We start from the raw sequence: 23,118 nt of genomic DNA on the forward strand, positions 1-23,118 counted from the left end.
TTAAAACCATCAAGTTTGTTCATTCCAGACTATGCTAGCTGGGCCTTCTCTTTTGAGAATCATTGTGACCTGGTAATGAGTCAATAATGACAATTAATAACTACTGCAAACAGAAACTCTCATCACAACAATTAAACAGGCAGACAATCACATTTAAATTCTCCATAACTTGTCTGGTACTCAGATGCAAACAGGAGAACAAAAATTTCCTCTATTATACACACTAACATTCCTACACCATAACTGATTAAGGATGGAGTTTCAGGCTGCATTCCAAGACAAATGTCTCATTAGATTGTCACTGGAATTTTGTTGAATCATCTTTATAAAACATTACAGTCCAAGCCTAGAATGAAACACTTGCAGCAGAGTAGATTTTGAAGTATTTGGAATCTGCTGGATTCAAAACTACTGTAATGTGAGAAAGACTAAAGCCTACAATTTTTGTATTGCAGAAACACAATAAAAAGAGTAGCACTGAACATTAACCTTTAGAAACAAGGACCAATTTGCTTGCATCCATGCAAAACATTTGTTTAGCAACCATTACATTCAACAGAGTCTTTACATAAGCTTTTCTAAAGAACAGAGCCTAAATTGCTAAAGCTGAAGTAATCCCTAACTTCAGTTCAAAAGCTTAACAAACCAGCTCAGTGCTGAAAAGAATGAGTGTCAATAGTAGATTTTGGATTTGCTTTGCCCTCTTAGACTAAGTTTTCCATTTACGTTTGTAAAATAATTCCTAACTACTAGCTTCTCCAGATCTGTCAAATATTTTGTCTTTTACACAAAGTGTTCTAAGAGAAGTTTTGTAAAGTAGGAAGGATTACAAAGGGAAGAGGGCACTAGTCCGTAAGTTTGGAGTCCAAGTTTCTGCCCACTGTCTTGATAAGTAAGAAAACTCTAAAGCACAAAAGAGTTCTATGCAGTGGACAAGGTTTTGATGTTGTTCAAGACAAGAATATTTCAATTACATTCTACTGAATGTATTGTTACTGATATAAAATAAGTTGTGACTGAATGCCAATTTCCAGAGGGGATGTGTTAAAGAATGTTTCCTTACCCAGTTTTAAAGACTGGGCAAGAAAACAATGTTAGAGAAAGAGGTTTCTTCCCTACACTGTCAATACTCCCATCTAATGCTATGCATACTTAATCTCAAAAATATTAATCAAGCACAAGTAAGACATTTTAGACAGTCAAAACCACACATTTAAGAAGCAGTCATTATGTTCTTTATTAGGAAAAGAGTACTTGCCAGTTAAACTGCCATGACTTTATTGACTTTTCCACTTACTTGTAGAAAATCTGTTCTTTTATAATGGCTCTGGAAATCTGTTATAGCCAGATAGATGTTGTATCTCTGGCAAGGCATGTTCTCCTTGGAACTCTGATAGCCTTACCACGAGCTAGCGACATCTTTGCAAAATGCAAAGTAAGCAACACATCTTTTATTTAAGCAAAGTCACTCTTGAGGCTGATGTCATACTAACCAAACAGCAAGATAATCCTTTAACTTAAGCAACCTTTTTTAAGTTTCACAAAACGAAGTGCAATTTGCAAGGAAAGATTCATAAGATACTAGTTATGAATTCTCTTCACGTAACTGCGTAGTCAAGTCTTATTACTCAGGCTGGAAAGGATCAAGCTAAAACAAAATTGCAATGTCCTGTTGCTAATGCATCTGCTTTTGCCTCCCTTTTTAATAGTTCTATGCAGTTCTATGCATTAGCAGACAGAATGAGGCGTCTTCATTCATCTGAAGCAGAGTTTGATTCAAATCCCTAAGCAATTCACAACGCAGTCTATACACACTTTCTGAGAAGTTCCTCATTCCTGCTAAGTAATCCAGCCGTCACAGAAGATATCCCCCTATTTCAAACTCCAGAAGTTGTTTCAATTCTTTTCATCTTCATCTTGTAGCCACACGGTAGCACTGTCACAGGCTACATATAGTAGAGATTCAATCTTTATTAATAGCTTCAGTAGATTGCCCGGGGATTTTTAGTACTGTAGTAGGCTTCACAGGCAGCTACGTAAGCAGATTCTGGGAAGAAATCATCGTGGTATTCTGCTAAAAACCTAAGCAAAAGCACACACAAAAAACAATGAGAAAACAGAATATGAAACATTTAACAGAAGCAGATTTCTATTCATTTTTTAAGCTCAGCAAAACTACAGCCTGCAAGTTAAGAATTATTACATTTTGAAATATGTCACGCAAAAAGTTTGCCCTGTTTTTATTTATTTGTAAGTTCTGCACAGTAACAAACTTCATTTTGAGAAAATTATTGTGAAATTCAGGTGTGTGAAAAGTCTTACTAAAGCTCCACAATAAAAATCCACAAGCTGCACTCTTCTCTAAGTACAGCTTCAAAGAGCTATTCAGCTTAGTATTTTCATTTACACAAGAAGTCAGGCACGCCAGTATTAAGTATCTTACTTAATTGGCCCGTAATCATTAGGTCAAACTGTAGCCTTTCAGGCAAATAAAACTATGATTTATTCTTTTGCGTGACTGTGCATTTAGGACCTCCACCCTTCTAGTGTGCTTGATTTTTGCATTTGTTGTTGAAAGACATACGTATCTTTTGCAAATCTGTTCCCTAATTTCAGATTTCTCCAGTCTGCTCTTCAAATATTGTTCCCACAGCCAAGCACTCAATATTTTAACAGGTCTGCTAAGACACAACCCTTTCCTGGCTCATTACAGAAGCCTGTTGTTTAGTAACACTAGTAAGAAAACAGCACCCTGGTCTTGTCTTTACATTCAGAGATGTGTGTTATGAAAATGGGGGTGTGAGGGCAAAACAGTTCTTAAACCTGATGCATACGAACAAACTTTACTTCAAACAACTGAGCTTTGCATAACCAACTCTGAACAGAACTCCCAATAAAAAAAAAGAACTGTAAGGTGAGCGCAATTAAAACTGTACCATTTCTCCAACATCATTTGCTACTCTGCCTAAACTAGGCAGATCCTTTGATCTTAAGAAAGCCCAAGTGTCGAAGAATACTAATAAGATGGTTATAACAGTCTTATACAAGGCAAGGGAAATTTAAAATAAGAATATATTAACTGCTGAGAGCTCATACAGAAAGGTTACAGCACACAAATGGAGATAAATGACGAAGATTGATTCCAGTCCCTCCCAGTCCTTTTACCAAAACATGGTCACCAACCAATTGCAAAAGGAGAGGCATACCTGGTTATATCCCTCTAATTCTTGGAAAAGCAATGAGAGATATAGGTTTCTTAGAACAAGCCAATTATTTTATGTTCCACCATTTGTTAAGAATCCACTTTGTCAGTATCTGTTCTTCCCTAAGAATTCAGTAATTAACACTACAGAGAGACTTCGGCTAGTTTCTGGTATTAAGCATTTCAAGGTTAAGACATGCAAGTGTATTGATCGTCCAGCAGTTCACTTCCAGAAGATGAAATGGGGGTTTATTTTTGCTTTTAGACATCACCTAAGGAATTAATCAGCAAAGTCTTCATTACATACTAATAACAGCATCTGAAGAACGACCTGGCAACATTCAGCTGCTGTACTTATTGCCAAGAAGGGAGAAAGCTATCTCTTGTATTTAAAGCAAGGACCCAACTCGCTCTGCCACAGACTGACACCACATAAGCTATCATAACAAACAAGAGCTATGGTGAAGTTCCACACAGTCCTCATTCACAAAATCCTGTCTGTCAAATACATCAGCATCTCTTTTTGTTTATTAGTATCCATGCTATGCTAAGTTTCTCACTGGTTCCAACAGCAGCTTTGAACTTCACTAAGTAGCACAAAGCAAAACAATTACACTATACAGTTTTGAGAATTCATTTAAAATATATCTATGGAAGCCAAACCAAAAAAGCTGCATTTAATTTTACAGCACTGTTACACAGCTGCATTATACTAAATTCTTGTTCACAGAAATAAAGACATTTAAATAGATGAAATAAAAACAGCAGTGAAATTTTTCTCCATGAATGAACAAGATGCAGTCAATCAATGCAACAAGGTGAGTGCAGAACCCAAAATAGTTAAATGTTGAAAAGAGAGAAGACCAGAAAGATATTTATTCTTTCCTCAAACCAGAAGAAAAAAACCTAGAACAGAACAAGTCTAGATTAGAGCCACTAATACTTGATTAAGTATACTAAGTGATACTGGTTGAACCATACTACTTAGTGACTTAATTAGGCCAAGTCATTAATAGTCACCATCTACTTTTCTACACGAGGCCATAAATTGCTGTAATATGTTAAAAAATACTTTCATAAAATGCAGAGGCGCTCCTTAGAAAATGATCTACAGAAAACAAGAACCATTCACACAATCAGATCTTCCTAATCTTCACAGAAGCATGCTGTTTTATTTGCACCACACACACTCTAGCAAAACTACTTCCCAAAAGGCACAAATCAGAGCAATTTAAAGTTCAAAACAGACCTGAATAATCATTGTGATGATCTCTGATTGTAGTCAGCTATAAATCACTTCTGAGGTGATGGGTGGCTGGCATGGGAGTGCGATAAGGCATAAAATAAAGCCTTGCATCTAATTTGTAACATACTCAGATTGCACAAGATGAAGATGTTGCACAACAGAAATCAATTACCAATTCTTCATTAACACATGTTAAACAGTGACTGAAAACCACAGGAGTAATTGAGTCGTTTTCAAATTGTGCCATATCCTCTAAAACAGTACCAAAGAGCTGGAATTTGCAAAAGAGCTGTCTGTGTAATGGGAAACAAGTTCACTCTCTCTTAAAATTTTCTTGACTTTTGCTTAAGTTTACTGGTCATAAATGGCACTTTGGTGCAAGCTGAAATGACAGCTGGTAATGCTGGGAAATTTTAGCTGAGATGTCTGTGGAATACCTGCAACTCCAAAAAGGGAAAAGAACAAAGAGCAGATACAAGTTACTTTCAGTAGAAAAGTGGTAGAAAACAGATGAAACGACACCAGGTCAGTTTTTGACCCTTGCCTACCTGTATAAAAATAGCAGCAGCCCTTCTGCAGCAGCTTCCTATCCATACTACACCCATGTAGGAAAAAAGCACAGAAATACTGGGAGTCTCAAAACTCTTAGCTATTGGATATTTTACTAATGCTTTGCTCTTGGAAAACCTGAAATGCACAAAGATCAATTACACTGAACCTGCAAGTTGTGAGCCAAGGTTCAGACGGGCACTGTACTAACTTAGTAGATTCAAAATGTTCTGCTACAGATCAGAAGTCACACTGCTATTTATCTCTTCAGAAATTGCTTCAATACTCTTTCCCTTACAAATCCAGGAAAAAACATCACCTGCTGCTTTACTGCTTTTACATTTTTATACTTTTTACAGAGCTTAAATCTGAAGAGTGAAATTGCTTTCTAGTGGAAGTTTGGAGACACATCATACACATACTTCCTGATGAGAGACTGCACACTTATTTTGTTGAGCACCCACTAAAACAATACTTACAGTTTACCCTTGTTTTCAGAACATGGATGTAATGACATAACATTGCTATTTCCCTCTCTACCACAGATTCCTAGAAAAGCAACACTTTGGAAAGGGCTAGGAGATGGAAATCAGAAAATAGATGCAAGGGCAACCTAGCTTCAAGAATTCTTACATTCTGCACCTCATACAAGGCAATCCATTAACAAGTTTACCTCAGGTGACTCCAAAGCAATAGCCCCACAAACACACTACCATCTGGCTGTGAGTTATACAGGCAGATCTACCATGAAGAGGCACAGAGCTATCATCACCCACACTAAAAGGCCACTTGGCATGTATGTCGGGAACATTTATCAGCGAGGTCACTGAATTAGTATGAGCTTTAAGAGCAACATCTGATACCAAAAATATTCTTGTCCTGGCAGCCTCAACACAACTTACTACTTTAACAATTTTTGCATGAAAAAAACAAGTCTTCTGGATGTCAGCTATCACCATATGAACAAGCTAAGGGACTGCCTGATAAGTGTGAACATTCCACAGAAAGGAAATCCTTACTTTTACCTTATATTAAATTTAATAATAAATAATACATAGATTTAATATAAATTTAATCCTCAGCTATAGAGGTATGATTTATAGATACATAACATATAATACAGAGGAGAAAGAAAATATTGCCAGGAAATATTTCCATCCTGCATACTTCAGCTATTTATCTGTAAGGTAAGCAGGTGTTCCACAGAGATCAGTAGCCTCTGCTAAATACTGTTTGAAAGGCATCTGTATTGATTTATCTGAAGAAATCTGCTGAAAGAACATGATGACTCATGGAGTTCGTACCCATCTCTTCAAAATAAATGTTTTTTTCAGATTAAGAAGCTGCCTCCTCTCCGTGACCACTACTGAAAGGCAGCATTTTAAGCATAAAAGGCTTAGTTTCATACAAGGGTTTATGCCAACATCTACCTCCCTATCCCTACCAGCTGGGGGTAGCGAGGCAAGTGGCCAGAAGGACACTCAGGAAACCTTCAGATGCTTATTCTAATATCCAATATACCAAGAAACCAGCAGCCTTGTTCTGCTGACTAGACTTTCACCATTCACATATATACAGAAACCAGGATCATCCTCCACGGACTTTAAAAGGAAAGCACAGATAACTCTGAATATGCTAAGCTGCCAACATAACCCAGGAAACCAGAGTGAAAATTAAAAGATACACCACTACTTTTGGGAAAACAGTTCTACAAGACCGATTACATTTATTCTTGGTTGCTCTCAAAGGCGAAGACTCACTTTTGGCAAGTCCATTACAGATCTCAGAATTAATTCCTAGAGCTATCTTCTGAACAAGCTGCCGTAAGACAAAATATTTTGGGCACACTCTACTGTAGATACGTGATTGAAATACTATTCTGATTAGGGATATGCTCCTCAGTCAAATACATAGGCCCCTGATGACCTGGTAAGCTGAAGGAAGAGCAGCAATCCACAATGTACAGTTCCCATAAATACTTTTGATAAAGCAACCCTAACCCTAAACCCCACTTGAGAACAGTAAGTGTACTCAAGGAGATTCTTCAGACCAACCAGATGGAGCAGAAGAACAGAGACCAGAAAACAGAAGACTCTACAGTACGAGACACTTCTTACTGATTTACAAGCATTTACTGTAAAGGTGCCAAAAGCCTGGGAGGAACCAAAACGGCTGTTAGCCTTCTGGCCACCCAATGAATACAACGAAACTAAAATGCAAAGGTGAGTACTGGCCCAACACGATAAGGCACATACATTCACTGTGCAGGCAAAGGTCCTTCATCGCAGTGTTTCAAAACTTTAGAGCTACAACAAGTAAAGGAATATTTTTTTAATGATTATTATTTGGAAACCCCTACCTGGCCACTGACATTCAGAACTTTGATTCTATCATATTTAAGATACAATTCATTTAAGCTTTCTAATACGTTCTAATTGCTGTACTGCAAGAGTAGTTTTTAAGCAAGGAACCAGTTAATCCAAGAATTGTTATGCAAACAGAAAAGTGCTAATTAACAGGAGAAAAATAGCAGAATCATATACTTGGACTTATCAAACAGGATCATTTCCAATCTGCTGTCACTTTGCAACATTAAGGCATAACGAGATGAAACTCAGTCACAAGCAGCTTTACATAAAGATGTTTTCTGTTTCACTCACCATGTGCAGTACTTCATTTTTTTTCCCTTTCTCAGAAAGCCACAAATACTCTTTCATTAACTACACATTAGCACAGACTAGTGGCCATAATTTACCACTGCAATTAAGTAAACTACACTCAAGAAACATTGTGACGCCAAGAACAGAGGTCTAGTTTATAAGGTTACTTCTAACGGCCCGTAATCCCTCTAATAAGTACTTTCGGAAATGCAGAGCTCTGTGATTTGGTCACTTTCTGACATGGCTCCCTCCCCATAACATACTCAACAACACTGCAGGTACTTTTTCATCCATGGAGCAGATTCACATAGTAAGTAAAAGCAGGTTATAAAATATCAGAAAAATAATTAAGAATTTACTTACAGGAAACACAGAAATCAATGGGTTTCAACAAAACCAAAGAATTTAACTATTAAGAACATATTCTTCTATAATCTGAAAAGCTATGGGTACTTGCCAGGCCAAGGCTAACATCACAACCTTTAAAAGCATTTTGGGAATATAATTGTTCATTTACTCATTCTTTGCTTCCAGAAACTTGAAACACCTACATTTCTGAACCACAAACTACACGAACAGAAATTACCTCAAAGAAAATGAGTCTTGCTATTTTAAAAATAACAGACAGGTTATAGTCTCCTAACTCTTAAGCATCTACTGCTGGTCAGTAGCCCTGGGAAAACAGTTTTGCAAGTCAAGGCTGTATTCAAAGAGATGGAAACAGGGAAGCAAACTGGCACGTTCTTGCCTGTTGTTTAAACAGCATCTGGAGGCATGCTAAGCAACTCACAATAAAGAGAAGTCATGTACAACACAACACATCTTATTCATAAGCATTTTATGAAAAACACAACTGAAGTTGGAATTAGTTAAAAGGCAATATTTGATCCCTACATTTGCCAACTGTAGGGAGATTTAATCAAGTACACTTTGGTAAGAAAACTACCAGTCAGCAGGCAACAGTTATTGTGGTAGCTTCCACTGTTTGCTCCTGCAAACTGAATTCCAATTAAGAAATGTTCTGAAGCCAACAAGCAAGTAGGTCACTTTTTCAGACTCCTGCTCTTCTACACAAATTACGAATTACTTCAGGACCACACAATTTGAAGTGAAGACTAAGGTTGTCATTTAATTTGAGAAACTGGTTTTCTTTACTCCTGCAAATTCTGCAAATGAGAAATCAAATGTTATGTTCTCCGTGAAGAAGTGTTCATTATGTACTCACAGAATGCTGCACTATGCACAAAGAGTACAGCCTCTATTTAATATGAAACTCAAAGATAAATTTCACATACTCCTTAAAAATTGCTGTCTGGAAAACCGAGATCAATCTTGATGAGCAGCAATCTGACAAATGAATGAAAAATATTACTGATGTAGCATCTTGAAGTGAATTTAATGCATCTATAAAGTACTGAGTAAACTCAATCAAGCCAGCTTGCAGACAAAGTGGTACATTAAAAAAGTCTCAGTTTCTAAGCCCACATGAGATTAATAGTATAAATGTTAAATGAAACTGTAAATTTCAGCAATATAATAATAATTCAAAATGAAATCAGTAGCTATGCCAAAACTGAATCAGCTGTGTATCACATTAAAGTTTTAACAAAGTGAATAAACTGCTTTGCTTGGAGTACTCTGCTTAGAATTTAAAGAAGGTTCAGGAACAGTTTTTATTAATGCTAACAGACAGCTTCAATCCCTTTTCTGCTATTAGAAAGCGCAGAGTAATTCACTGCAAGAAATTAGTCACTTCACTTCAGAGTGCCTATCTAATGTATACAAACTTTGTAAGATAGTTCTTGTTTTAAAAAACTAAGCCAGAGCAGAACTGATAAAAATATTCTTAATAAGCATCCATTCACCCCTTTGTTCCCCAAAAGGAAAAAAAAAGCAATCTGAGGAAAAAATGTGTACAAGGCACTGCCTCAAACTTAATTTGTTCCTCTTGTGATGAGAAGCAGGTAACATAGAAGTATTTCTGTTACAGAGATCAAGTCTGAGGTTCTAGAAAAGTTACTTAACCACATTCAATAACATATGGGAAAGAAAAACACCCAAAGGAAACATGTCCTAAAGCACCAGAAATACATGGTGCTTTTTGTTTAAAAAAAAAAAAAAAAAAAATCAATTGCTACTGTCTTCTATGTAGAGCATACAAATTTACAGCACCACATCTAGTAAGAAATTGAGTTTAAGAACAGCATTCGTGATAGAGCTATGCAAAATTAAACACTTCCTACAGCAGTAACTGCAGTTCTGAATGTTGTTAAGAAATGTTCTCAATTTGACAACTTCTGACCATGTTACAGAACCTTTTCAGTATAGAAACCATAAGAACAGCATCAGCAAAAACCAACAGCTTAGAAAGCACTGTCAAACTATGCCCAGTCCTCAGATACTGTCATGTATCTGATCAGCTAAGAATATCCACGCTATGCTCATTCAAGGGTGGAGGGGATGGTGGTGTCATTTTGGTTTAATTGTAATCTGGTCTTCAGCACTGAGTGCCCCATAGCACTGCAACATGGTTCTGACTGTCTTCCAAAAGGAATCCAGTTTGTGCATTCTGAGACTAGTGTGCAATGCAACACAAAGCATGGTAAGAAGGAACTAATGAGACGTTTGCTTCAAAAGCACAGCATTATCTGAGCTAAAAATGCTTATATGGAAACACCCACTTTTTCCTATTTATAGATAGCTAGACATTTAAACAAGATGATCAATGGAAGAATACAATGTATTTGGACACAGTATGAATTTTAGTCACTTCCCTACTTGTATGTGGGAGCATCTTTCCTCCTTTATCCTACCCCATTCCACTTCAGCTTATCCATATAACAGGATAAGGGCATTTAAGACAGAGTTAAGACCTGCTCTGACACAGAAGAATCAGAACAAGAAGAGGTCTGGAAAACTGATCTGATCAACAGCAGATTAAGCCTCCTAAGTAACATTCGCTACAAGCAGAGATTCCTAGTACCTGGCTTCCAAAAATAAGTATTAATGCTGTCCCGTTTAACAGGATAATGAGTACTAATAAGAATTTGACAAAACAAATGTAAAAAGGAATCAGTAAAACTCGAGAATGAAATTATTCAAGAGAAAACATCCTACTGTAGAAAACATGTTGAGACATGTATTTTCAATGAACACCTAAAATAAAAGCATTTTGAAGTTTGCACATGGATCATCAGCTCTCCTTGAGCAAACAGGAGGTTTGATATCCTAGAGACACATTACATTATTTTTCAGTAAAGTATTTGACCAGTGCTAAGATGGAAGTCCCATATTTATACCAAATGTTTACCACTTACAGCACCTCCTTACCAGTTTTCTCTGTAAAATTTGTTTTTTGATGTGCTGATGCTGCACAGTACAGCACTGTCTCAGACACCAGAGCCAAACTACAGTGCAGACATACTAATGAGAGTAATGACAAGTATATCATAGTGCAGACACAGCCATGCTGCCTCTAGCTACAGCATTACAGTGAGTTTGGGTACCTCTACAATACACTGCACAGTGTAACAGAAACTTTTCTGTTCAAATGCAGAGCTAGAACAGTCTTTTATTAAAACAAACACCATCATTAATAAGAGGTTCTTCCTATCACACAAACTCGTATACTGAAGTTCCCTATCACTGTTTATTAAAACATTAAGTATTGAAGTTAAAGGAGACCTGAACTTCATCCACTATTTTTACTTCTGTAATTCATTTTGTCATGTTGTTGCAGCTATGAAAATTAACACCTCAGAAACCTCTTGGCATTCTGCAATGCTTAAATTTATGTAACAATGTAGCCAGTACTACTGTGGCAGATTACCTTAGAACACATTTCCTTAGAAACACATTACCTTAGAAACATTTCAAAGTGTTTTACTAAAGCCTTGAGGTTCTTGTCAGGAAAGCACATCTTCCCCAGTATTTCTGGTAGCTTTACTGTAAATAAGAAAAATAATGTTTACATTTTTCTTAAAAAGCAATTTCTAGTTACGTTTATCCACAGTGTAAAAAAGAATCTAAGAATCCAATTTCACTGCAGCCTCCACTTTTCTTTGAAAGATGCTCAATCATCTTCCAAAACCTCACCATAACAAACATGCTCAGAAAGCAGATGTTGCTGGGTTTAACGTTTGATAATGCATGGAAGCAGCACTTCTTTACCTTTTTGGTTTTTGTTAAATGAATACTTACAGACAGTAAAAGAAAACTGAAATAATGAACAACATCTCAAGGGTTTTAAGCAGATTAAAATTTATATTTCTCCAAAAACAAAAGAAAAAAAATCACGCTCACTGCCAACAAAAACAAACAGAAAAGCAGTTATGATTCCACAGAAGTTTACCAAACATGCGTAGCAAATGTTGAGACCCGTAGATGTACGATGGAGGTGGTGGTTGATCACTTGGTGGATAGTTCTCTGGCATCAGTTTCCAGGACAAAACCTGAACATAAAACGTGTGTTAGTTATAAGATTATTACAGCATCCTAATGAGTTTGGTTTGTATAGAACTCCAAAACCTGAGTGAAGGTAGACTTACTTCTAAACAACACCTTTTCTCAGGCAGTCCTACTCTGAGGCCCACTGTAACTTGGAACATTTAATCTAAGCCAATAACAAAGACCTCTTACCTCATTCAATTCGTTGTTCCTTCTACCTTCAAAGCCGGTAAAAACTGCACTCCCCTCTTTGCTAGGAGTCAGAGTTATAGGTGAAGATGATCCACTATGAACAGGGGTTTCTTCAAAAAAGAAACAAGTATATACATATAACAATCTGTTTTGTGGAATAATAGTGATAAAATATTTAAAGTATTAAAACACAAGAATTTAGTGAGTGTTTCTCATTCAGCTCACATGACGTTAAAAAGGAACAGGATTTATTCTTGTTCAGAGTAACAACCATAACAGTAAAACCTACTTTTCTCCAGGTGCAAGAAGAGCTTCGGCATAGAAGTTGGGGTCTCCAGATGCCGCCGTTTAGGTTGTGGGGAAGCACTGCTTTCAGACAACCTGTCACAGTTAGAGGTATGCCGTGTAGAACGTCTCAGCGATTGCAGGATTTCAGGCTCAGCCTTCCTTCTTTTTGGTGTGGCTGGCTCTGCTGTTGCAGGCTGGCTGTCTGTTGACTGAGGTGTTGGTGGATTCAGCAGAGGTGGGCTTGGGGAAAGCTCCTCCTGATTTCTAGGAAACAAACACAACTTTACAGAACTGAAAAGATCAGGTGATCTCTCCTCGAAACTGTAAGTCTCACAAATCTTATTAAACAATTATCTGAATTACACAGCCTCCTTTCAAGAATGAGCAAAGTAACGAGAGCTTATTTTAAATAACAGTTTCCTGAAGCATACTTATTTTAAAGGTTAATGATCATAAATTAAAATTACATCAAAATGTAATTTCATGAAGTTGCAGCATAAATCCAGTCAGTACAAACCCTTTTTTCGGGGTTAATCAGATAGAAATTCACAACTTGTATTCTGAATTCAGGCAAGTAATTCAGAGAGCAGGTAAGCAATTCATCAAGAAGACTATTTTTAAGCCAAAGCATATGAGAAATCGTGGCATTCTAAACACATAACCATTTTTTATTGCATTTTTCTCATGAGATAAGCAGTATCACACTCTCTATAACCAATGTACCTGTTAGTATTTGTTGAGTTCTCTTTGATAGGAAGAAAGAATTTTGATGAAGTCACCTTCTTAAATTGAGCTTGCTCATAAGGATAGAGCAAAATTAATGGAAGTGTGAAGTCAAACGTTATTCTCAGCCCATCCACCATCTCCTTACACAGCTCAACGCTACAGAGAAAAAAGAAAGAGGAATTTCAAAGACATGCATCAAAATATTCTGTTCTGTAAGGGGAAATTCCTACATCTTAACTATGACATACTGATTGCATCCCTTCCCTTTGTAATAAGCAATTAAAAGCATACTAAGTTTATTGTATTTAATAAGAGTCATCTGTCAGGAGAATATAAGTAATAGATGGAATCCCTGCCTAGAAGCCACATGCAGAATCTGAACTACAGCAGCTAAGATGCAGTTAAGGCTGTGCTTAAGAGATCTCCAGCAAATCAAGAAAAAATGATGTATTTGCAGTAGAGCAGATCAGCTTCCAGCAGTCTGCTCCTAGTAGGAAAGTACAACATTTAGAGGCTACAAGGGATTTCTGATGTAGGTTTCTGTAAAATAGTCATGTTGTCAAGCGATGGGCAGTGTTACAAGAAACATGAACTCAAGCATTCTGGCTACTTACAGCACCTCTCATATCTGTGCAGGACAAAGATAATCACTGCTCAGTTCTCAAGCACATATATATGCATGTGGCACGATCAAATAATGTTACCAATGAGATCTACATTAGAAATTCTCTATCTCCCATTAAACCATTAAATCTGCTTAAACTAACACAAAAAAAAAAAAAAGAAAAAAAAAAAAGAAAAAGAAAAACCAATCAAATCACTGTCTGTAAGTTGGGTCAGGGCAGCACTATGTGCAGAAATTCCACCACATTTAAAAAGGTCAGTCATCTTCCATGCAGTAAGGAATGTACAATAGCATTATCAGCTCAAGCTCATCTACTAAAAGGCTCACCGAAATTCTGAAATCATGACCTACTAAAGCACATTATTAAGTCACATAAATATACACCTTTAAAAATCAAAATGTAAATACAACCTTTCATTCATACTCCTGTCTCATCTAACTTGTTTGGGAGATTACTTTACGAAGAAAATATAAGTAATCTGTCATGTAATGAATGACATCAACAAAGTGAAACACTCACGTAGACCAAGATATTCCAGGAAAAAGCAGTGTTATACAGTGCTGAAAAAAAATCTTGACTTTCATTATGTTCTATGTTTGATAAAATGCAAAATTTCACATTAGTGTAGACTGAATGGAGCAGCCTTACTTAATATTGAAAATCATTATGAAAGAAAACTGCAAATATGCAGACTTAACAGGAAGATGACGACAAAGGTCAGTTGAACATAACATACAAAGATGTAATCAATTTTAATAAGCAGGATTGGTGCGACTGTAAGCATTCAGTTTTCCTGCATTTTGACTCTAAGACTTAAGAATACATGTCATTAAAACAAATAATCTGCACTCGGAGTGTTATGAGAAATGCCTGCATATAGCGTTTAACCTTTGTAAAACAACACTATCATTACAATATAAACCTTAAGACAGATTGTTCAGCCTTAAGACAGAGCACAAAACGCAAGTTAATTCTTCTCATGGCTGTATGCTAAAGCTTACTTACTTCTTCTCTGGTGGCACATAATGAAGATTCATATTAGCATGTGGAGTCACCTGATGGTGCCGAGACCTTTCGTTGGCTGAAAATGCAGCATTAATAGCAAAATGTTTCACATATGACTCCAGGATGGTTATTATATTTGTCTGGCAAGGAAGCTTCACTAGCTGAAAAAGAAACAACAAACTGATGTCTTACAAAAATAATTAATAAATATAACTATCTAAAGCAGGAGCTAATGAAGTTAGGAGGTTTTTAAAGTCTCTACTGCATAAAGTTACTTCAGGAGTGATTAATTTCAATCTCTAAAACTACATTTTCAATCGTTTGTAGATATTTAGAAAAAAATAGGTGAACTATAGTAATTACATTTTCAGCTTTAAAGAACTTGCACTCCTGAAACAAGCCAGGTACAGAAGCGTTAAGCCCTTACATAGAATGACAACTCACTGTTCCTGCCATACAGAAGTCTGCTCCCTGCACTCTTTTTGTTCTTCTTTATGCTATCTGAGCTTTCCTTTGCAACAATGCTTAAAAAAGGGGTTGCCATATATAAGCATTTTTGACCCCACATCATGCATATTAACTTCACTGCTTTTATTTCATACCCGTTTTCTTCTATTAATGTAGTAACAGTCTTCTTCAAGCTTCTTTTTCAAGACTTCAGGAATTTCTATGTTTATTGCTCTTTCTTCCATTTCCCTTTTTGAATGAGTGTCTTGATCTTCTTTCTACAAGAGGCCAGTGCAAGAAACAATACAGTGTTTGTGCTTATTAATATTAGTGAAAAAGAACTTCAACACATTCTTTGACATTCAGTGAAGTTTTGACACACAAAGTAAAATTGCATTACTTTTATAATTATAATAAATAAGTTTATAGTAGCTGTACTGTAAGCAGTGACACCGCTTTCATATCATCTGCAAATTCAGTTTAATTTAGCATTCACTTAATTAACACAAAGAAACAAACAGATTGATTATGTTTTGCTGCTTCAGATCACCTATGTTACACTGGTTTAATATCACAGGCTTTCAGAGCAACTACTTATGCCGAACTTTGCTTTTGCTAAAGCAGAAGAGAGATGTTTTTTCTTGAAGTTTGCCTTCCATATTTTAAAGGCCAGCACTGATAGACTCATTTCACAGGAAAATACAAAAGCTACCAAGATGCTACTGCTGCATCCAACCTGAGTAGACCAGTAAGATTTTACAGCACCTACAAAAGCAGATAATCTAGTTTGTTTTCTCCACACAAACCTTATGTGTTGCAAGGGAGAAAAAAGCAGCAAATGTGTACTTAAAGATTACTATCAAAATTCTACAATATGACATCACAGGTAACTTTCAAAAACTCTACCACAGTAAACAACTTACATTTAAATCACAGAACGGTTTGGGTTAAAAGGGACCTTTAAGAACACCTAGTTCCAAACCCTTTGCTATAGGCAGGGACACCTCCCACTATACCAGGTTGCTCAAAGCCCAATTCAGCCTGGCTTTGAACACCTAAAGGGAGGGGACATCTGTAGCCTCACTGGATAACCTGTTCCAGTGTCTCATCATCCTCACAGTAAAGAATTTCTTCCTAATATCCTCCTTTTCAGTTTAAAACCATCTCCCCTCTCCCATCACTGCATGCTCTTATAGAAAGCCTCTCCTAGCTTTCCTGTCCTCTTTCAAGCACTGGAAGGCTGCTATAAGGTCCTCCCAGAGCATTCTCTGTGCTGAAGAACCCCAATTCTCTCAGCCTATCCTCATAAGGTACGTGCTCCAGCCTTCTGATCATCTCTCTGTGGCCCTCCTCTGGACTTGCTCCAACAACTCTGCATCCCTCTTGTGTTGAGGGCCCCAGAACTGGACACAGTACCCCAGGTGGAGTCTCAAAAGAGCAGAGTAGAGGGGCACAATCACCACCCTTGGCCTGCTGGTCATGCTTCTCTTGATGCAACCCAGAATACAGTCAGCCTTCTGGGCTGCAAGTGCACACTGCTGACTCATGTTGTGTCTTCCATCAACTAACACCTGTAAATCCTTCTCCTAAGGGTTGTCCTCAAGCCACCCAACCTGTATCTTTGTTTGGGATTGCCCTGATACAGATGCAGAACCTTGCACTTTGCCTTGTTGAACTTCATGAGGTTGGCACAGGCCCATCTCTCGAGCTTGTCCAGGACCCTCTGGATAGCATCCCTTCCCTCTAGCATGTCAACTGCACCATTCAGCTTAGTGCCATCTGCAAACATGCTGAGGTCTGCACTTGATCTCACTGTCCATGTTGCCTACAAAGATGCTAAATAACACTGGTCCCAGCACCGATCCCTGAGGAACCACTCATCACTGGTCTCTACTTGGACACTGAGCCATTCACTGCAACTCTATGAGCATAACCATCCAGCTAATGGGTATCCAGCAAGTGATCAACACTTCAAATCCATTTTTCTCCAATTTAGTTTGACCCTGTCAAATGCTTCACAAAAATTCAGGTAGATGACACTGATTGCTCTTCTTCTATCCACAGATGCTGTAACTCCATCTTAAAACACCACCAAGTTTGTCAGGCATGACTTGCCTTTAATGAAGCCACATTGGTTACTACCAATCACCTCATCTTTATTTTCCACACGGTTAGTAGGGCCTTCAGAAGGATCTGCTCCATTATCTTTCCAGGCAGAGGTGAGACTGACTGGCCTGTAGTTCCCTGGGTCTTTTTTCCCCTTTTTGAAAATGGGAAAATTAGTGGGAACTTCACCAGACTGCTGTGACCTTTCAAATTTAATGGACAGTGGCTTGACAACTTCAGCAAACAGTTCCTTCAGAATCCATGGATGGATCTCATTGAGTCCCACATACTATGTGCATCTTCAGTTCTTCAGATGGTCTCAAACCTGATCTTCACTTACAGCAGGCAGATCTTCCTTCTCTAAGTTCTTACATTTGCTTTTTGCAGCTTGGGCAGTGTGACTCTTCACCTTACCAGTGAAGACTAAGGCAAAGAAGCCATTGAGCACCTCAGCTTTCTCTGTATCCCTTATGACCAGGTCTCCAGCTTCCTTCCTGAAAGGGCCCACATCTTCCCTGGCCTTCCTTTAATCACTGATATACCTTTACAATTTCTTCTTGTTCCCCTGTAAGTCCCTGGCTAAATTTAATTCTATCTGGATTTTAGCTTCTCTAACCTATGTAAGCCACCAATTGGTGACATATATATCCTTCATTTCAATTTCTCCAGCATTTTAAATACTGATTTTTAAATTAAAGTCAAGAAGACAATAAACATACCATTTCTGTCCTCTCTTCTATGTCACTTTCTTCACTTTTTATTTCTTCATCTGTTCCTTCATCACTGTCATCAGAAGAACTACTCACAGCTGTGTAAAAGAAATTTCAGATATTTTTTACATTATTACATTGCACACCTAAATTATATTTATAACAAGTTGTTATTTTTATGTTATTAGAATTGTTCATTCTTATTAAGCACACAAGCAGTATTTACAGCACACAAGAAGCTTCATGAAAATGGAAGACAAGAAGTTTACAAAAGTACTCCTACATTCCTTCTAGATGAAACACACAGTTCAGAAAGTCTCTTTATATTGCTGTATACTCACAAATATTTTCAGTTTTTTAATTGAACTTCAGTTCTGAATATGGGATTAATGTATTAATTATTCAATCAGGAGACTGCCAGAACATCAATGAAGTGCCAATGTTCTTGATGGCTTCCAGGTTACAAAGAAAAGTGAATTGAAAGAGCTGGCTTAAGAGTGAAATCAAGTAGTCAAATTAGGAAAAAAAAGCCTTATTACCACCTCCTCAGAAATACACAGAAGCATTAGTGAGCAAAGTATCTAACTTCTTTACACCACAGAAGGAAGACTAGGGACTTCTTGCACATAGCAAACAAAACTGCATAAAACTCTGATATCACTGACTGGAAGAGTTGAGTTGACAGAAGAAAAAGTCTCTGGAACACAAGAAGAAATGTGGTACCCTAGGCTAAGAGATGCTTAACCTGAAACACTGCACTCACTCTTAATATGAATGCCTCAGTACAGTTCCATGACACTCATGTCATCCTAAAAGCAAGTTAAAGTGCTCATAGCTCAGCATTAAAGGCATTATGCTAGTTACTAAAGAATAAAAACAAACTCACTTTTTTCGCTATGATGATCATTTTCCTCAGCAGGAAGGCTTTTTAAAACAGAGTCAACACCAGGCAACCTGCAACGTCTCTTCTTTCTTCCTTTTCTTCTCCTATAGAGCATAAAACAGTTCACTTAAACTTGGCCAATCTCATTTCACAGAGTTACAGAATCGCAAGGTTGGAAAGGACCTGCAAGATCATCTAGTCCAACCACCCTCCCATTCCTATTAGTACCACAAGCTACTAAACCATATCTCATAGCTCCTCATCCAGGCGCCTCTTGAACACTGCCATTTAATATGTTTATCTTAGCTAACACCAGTACATGAAAACACACAGGATCTATGTTCAGGTTATTTTCATGAATTAACACTGAAATAATTCAGGCAATGCTCATTTTACAGTAGATACCTTCACTACCTTTTACTTGCCTTCTCAAGCAGATCCTCAAGCCACATTTAATTGATATTAAAATATTGCCTCTGACTCGAAAGTACCTCAGGCCTCTCTAAGTTGTTTTAGAAGTACCTTTCTTTGAGAAAATGTAATCCCAATAAAAAGGCATCTCACAGCAATAGTTAAGAATAACATATAGTTATTAAATGTAGACAACGCTTAAACAACATTAAAACATTGAGCAACATTTAAACCTACATGTTTGGTAACAACATGTAGCTATGCACCTTCGAATGAAAGAGAAGCTCCCAAGAACACGCTGACTGCACTGAATAGGCACGTACCACCTACAGCATGTGCTTAGAGATCAAACTCACTTACATACACCTACAGAGGTGACTGGTCAAATCTGAAAAATCTTCATGCTGAAACCAAAAGTAATACTCACATGCGAGCCACAGCCTTCCGTGCCAATTTACGCTGTAATCTGCGATTTTCATCAGTATCACGAAGGACATGATCTTCAGCTGCCCATCTATCCCAGCTAAGGAGTGGTCAAAAGAAAGTTACTAATGGCTTACATACATTCCATTCATGATTGTTGGTAAATTAATACGTGTTAAATGTAAGAAGTATTATCTTAACATCATCCAGAAGCAACACTGAGTTACATTCTTCAGTATTCACATGGCTTCTAACTGACACTGCTATGTCAAGACTGGAGAGCTTCTAGGCATCAAATGGTAACGTTTGTAGCACCAATATGTGCTATAGACCATGGTCACAGACTGCACTCATCAAATCACAATAGGCAAACTACCTTACGACTAATGAAGGACAAAAATCTTTTTATTACTGGAAACCTGGAAGCCACAGTATACAAATATCCCATAAAGTTTAAACTGATGGTTATCAAACTGATCCACTGATATTTAAAGATAGAAACTAATCAGCCAACACGTTCAAATATATTAAAAGCACTCATAGATTAAACATACTCATACAAACATTAGGTCTTGGACATTCTACGTAACATTTTTATCTGCCAAAAATAAAAAAGGAAGTAATGAAAGAACAAAAATTAGGTATACAGGTTCTTACCTTCTGTTCCAACCGTTAAAATGGATTAGATATTCTGGAATTTTTCTGCCTTTCTCATCTTTACCAACAATAATATCAACAATCTGAAACAGTGAACAGCACATATTACAACACTTAAAAGAATGTGAACTTCTGAATGTTTAAGGAACTTATACACACAGGAAAAAAATATGTTCAAGACAACTAGAGTTTTGTTATTGACTGTCTATATGAGAAAAATATATAAACTATACCAGTGGTGAGCAAAAGTCGCTTTTTTTGTCAGGCACTTCTGAAGTGCTGCCAGCCATCTTTATCATGCCCTGTGGACAATGCTTTCAAGACAATGTGATATTGTGTTGCTCTACAGCAATATGGATGTGTAGATAAACTATACCTCTTCAGGAAGCAATAGCACTATATGTAAACCTCAGAAAGACCGTTCTCTTGAGCACATAATCTAGCTCTGAAACACAAAAATGTCTTGTGGGTTTCTGTTTCTTTCTCCCTCACTTAGGTAAAATGACACAGTCATAGAATGGCTTGGGTTGGAAGGAACCTCAAAGACCACCTAGTTTCAGCTCCAAAAATAATTATCTCAGGAACCCACAAGTTTATTTTGATCAAGTGATGTCAAAGTGGAAACAAAAATCATTATTTACACTAGAGGCATTTTCTGAACAGTTGTTTGGAGAGGAGGCTTTCTTCGTCTTTCTCTCATTAGCAAGACACACAGATGAACTGCATTACATGCTCTTGTTTGTTTTTTGTGTTTTTTGTTTTTGTTTTTGTTTTTTTTTTGTTTGTTTTTTTTTTATCTGCTTTCTTCTCAGAACACAGAGATTCAGTATTTAAAAAAGAAAAAATAAAGTACAAACAGCCAGTCAAAGGAGAAAGATATTTCACAATGGATCATTAAGAAGATCAATAGGACTACTAAAAACAAAGGAATCATCCCACCCTCATGTGAATGGGCACACCACATACATGGGTGAAGCCAGTGGATAGGCCACAGGAACGTTTAATTTTGGAACCCAGAATGTAAGGAACTGTTGAACCAAGGAGAGCGTTGCTAGAGTCCAGGGTATTTGAAAGTAAAGATAAAGGTGCTATTAAATTTCTGCTCTGAAGTTGCCTCTAAGGCCTGCTGTGATGGCTGGAACATAAAACTTAATTATTCACTATGAGAGTGGTGAGGTGCTGGAACAGGCTGCCCAGAGAGGTTGTGGATGCCCTGTCCCTGGAGGTGTTCAAGGCCAGGTTGACGTAGCCCTGGGCAGCCTGGTCTAGCATTAAATGTGGAGGTCGGTGGCCCTGCATGTGGCAGGGGGGTTGGAGATTCGTGATCCTTGAGGTCCCTTCCAACTCTGGCCATTCTGTGATAACAATATGTGGAGAAACATGAGGACAGCTCAAATTCCCGTGGAAAGGCGTTTGGAAAACACTGACTGACACTACTAGTAAATTTCTAGCACAAAAGTACCATCCGGTCAAGAATCCAGCTGTAACATTCCTTTTTGCCCCTCAGTGGACAAGCAAAACCAGTAAACAACCCCCACCACGCAAAGTAGAATCACAGAATGGCCAGGGTTGGAAGGAACCTCAAGGATCATGAATCTCCAACCCCCCTCCCACATGCAGGGCCACCAACCTCCACGTTAAATGCTAAACCATTGACAGGCTCAGAACAGGTCACTTCAGACTGAAAAATTCAGCTCGTGTCGCACCAGCGCTCCCAGAAGCACCGGACCTACACAAAGCCCCACAAAGTGCCGGCAGCTGCACAAGGGGCCCGGCCCGCAAGGCAGTCACCTGACGGACCGCCACTGCAGACCGCCGCCCACCGCTTACGACGGTTTTTCTGCGCGCACCGCCGCTGCGCTCACACCCTCTGAGGGGGAGGCAGGCAGAGAGTAAGGAGGTTGACGAGCCACGCTAGGCTAGAGACAGAAGGAAGAAAAAAAAAGGGGGGGGGAAGGGGGGGCGCTCAGCAGCGTCCAGCCGCGGCTGGATAGCGCGGTGGCACTGTCGCACCGAGGAGCGGCGCCGTTCGCCGCCTGAACAGAACACAAGGCCCCGGCTCCGCCCGCTCCTGTTAGCGGCCAGGCCGAAAGAGCGGCTTTGGGGGCTCGGCCGCCGCTCCGGACAAGTTCTCTCCCGCCGTCCGATGCCCGCGCCCAGTGGCAGCGGCGGGGCCGCCCCGCCTGCCCGCGGCCGCGTCCCTCTTCCGCCCTTCCTCCGCCCCCCCCAGCGCGCGCACCCGGAAGCGGAGCGGCGGGAGCGCGCGGCGCACCGACGAAGGAGCGTTAAGGGCGGCCCCGCCTCTCCGCGGTCCGGGGCTGAGGGGCAGGGTGCGAGCGCGGCCGGTCACCTTGGCATCATAGAGCACTTTAGCCTTGGTGGGGTCGGGCTCGAAGCAGAGAACTCTCTCCCCCCGGTGGAACTTAAATTTCATTCCCCGCGAGGTCATTTGTTCATCATGGCGCAAAGGAGAGCGTCCCGCCCCGCCCGTCGGGGTGGTGCTGCCGCCGGCCCCGCCCTCTCCGGCTCCTCGGGCGGAGG

At 38.7% G+C, this 23,118-nt stretch overlaps 1 protein-coding gene across 4 annotated transcripts; it reads right to left on the reverse strand.

Moving 5' to 3' along the window:
* Nucleotides 1-1,212: 1,212 nt before the first annotated feature.
* On the reverse strand, nucleotides 1,213-23,077 carry MSL3 (MSL complex subunit 3). Of its 4 annotated transcripts, none has more exons than XM_052664678.1 (13): nucleotides 22,928-23,077; nucleotides 20,578-20,660; nucleotides 19,925-20,020; nucleotides 19,090-19,190; nucleotides 18,213-18,301; nucleotides 15,543-15,665; nucleotides 14,941-15,101; nucleotides 13,307-13,465; nucleotides 12,585-12,847; nucleotides 12,296-12,405; nucleotides 12,009-12,108; nucleotides 11,518-11,602; nucleotides 1,213-2,082 (listed from the first exon to the last, which is right to left on the reverse strand). In XM_052664678.1, exons 1-13 carry the CDS (start codon nucleotides 23,024-23,026, stop codon nucleotides 1,983-1,985), a joined length of 1,569 nt encoding a protein of 522 aa, XP_052520638.1. In that variant the 5' UTR covers nucleotides 23,027-23,077; the 3' UTR covers nucleotides 1,213-1,982. The 4 variants fall into 4 exon arrangements, with proteins under 4 accessions (XP_052520638.1, XP_052520639.1, XP_052520641.1 ...); XM_052664679.1 differs by lacking the exon at nucleotides 22,928-23,077 and adding an exon at nucleotides 22,817-22,844; XM_052664681.1 differs by lacking the exon at nucleotides 22,928-23,077 and adding an exon at nucleotides 22,369-22,392.
* Between the last annotated feature and the right edge of the window lie 41 nt (nucleotides 23,078-23,118).

This window comes from Tympanuchus pallidicinctus, unplaced genomic scaffold, assembly GCF_026119805.1.
Source record: "Tympanuchus pallidicinctus isolate F22 unplaced genomic scaffold, pur_lepc_1.0 scaffold6, whole genome shotgun sequence".
NCBI classification, from domain to species: domain Eukaryota; kingdom Metazoa; phylum Chordata; class Aves; order Galliformes; family Phasianidae; genus Tympanuchus; species Tympanuchus pallidicinctus.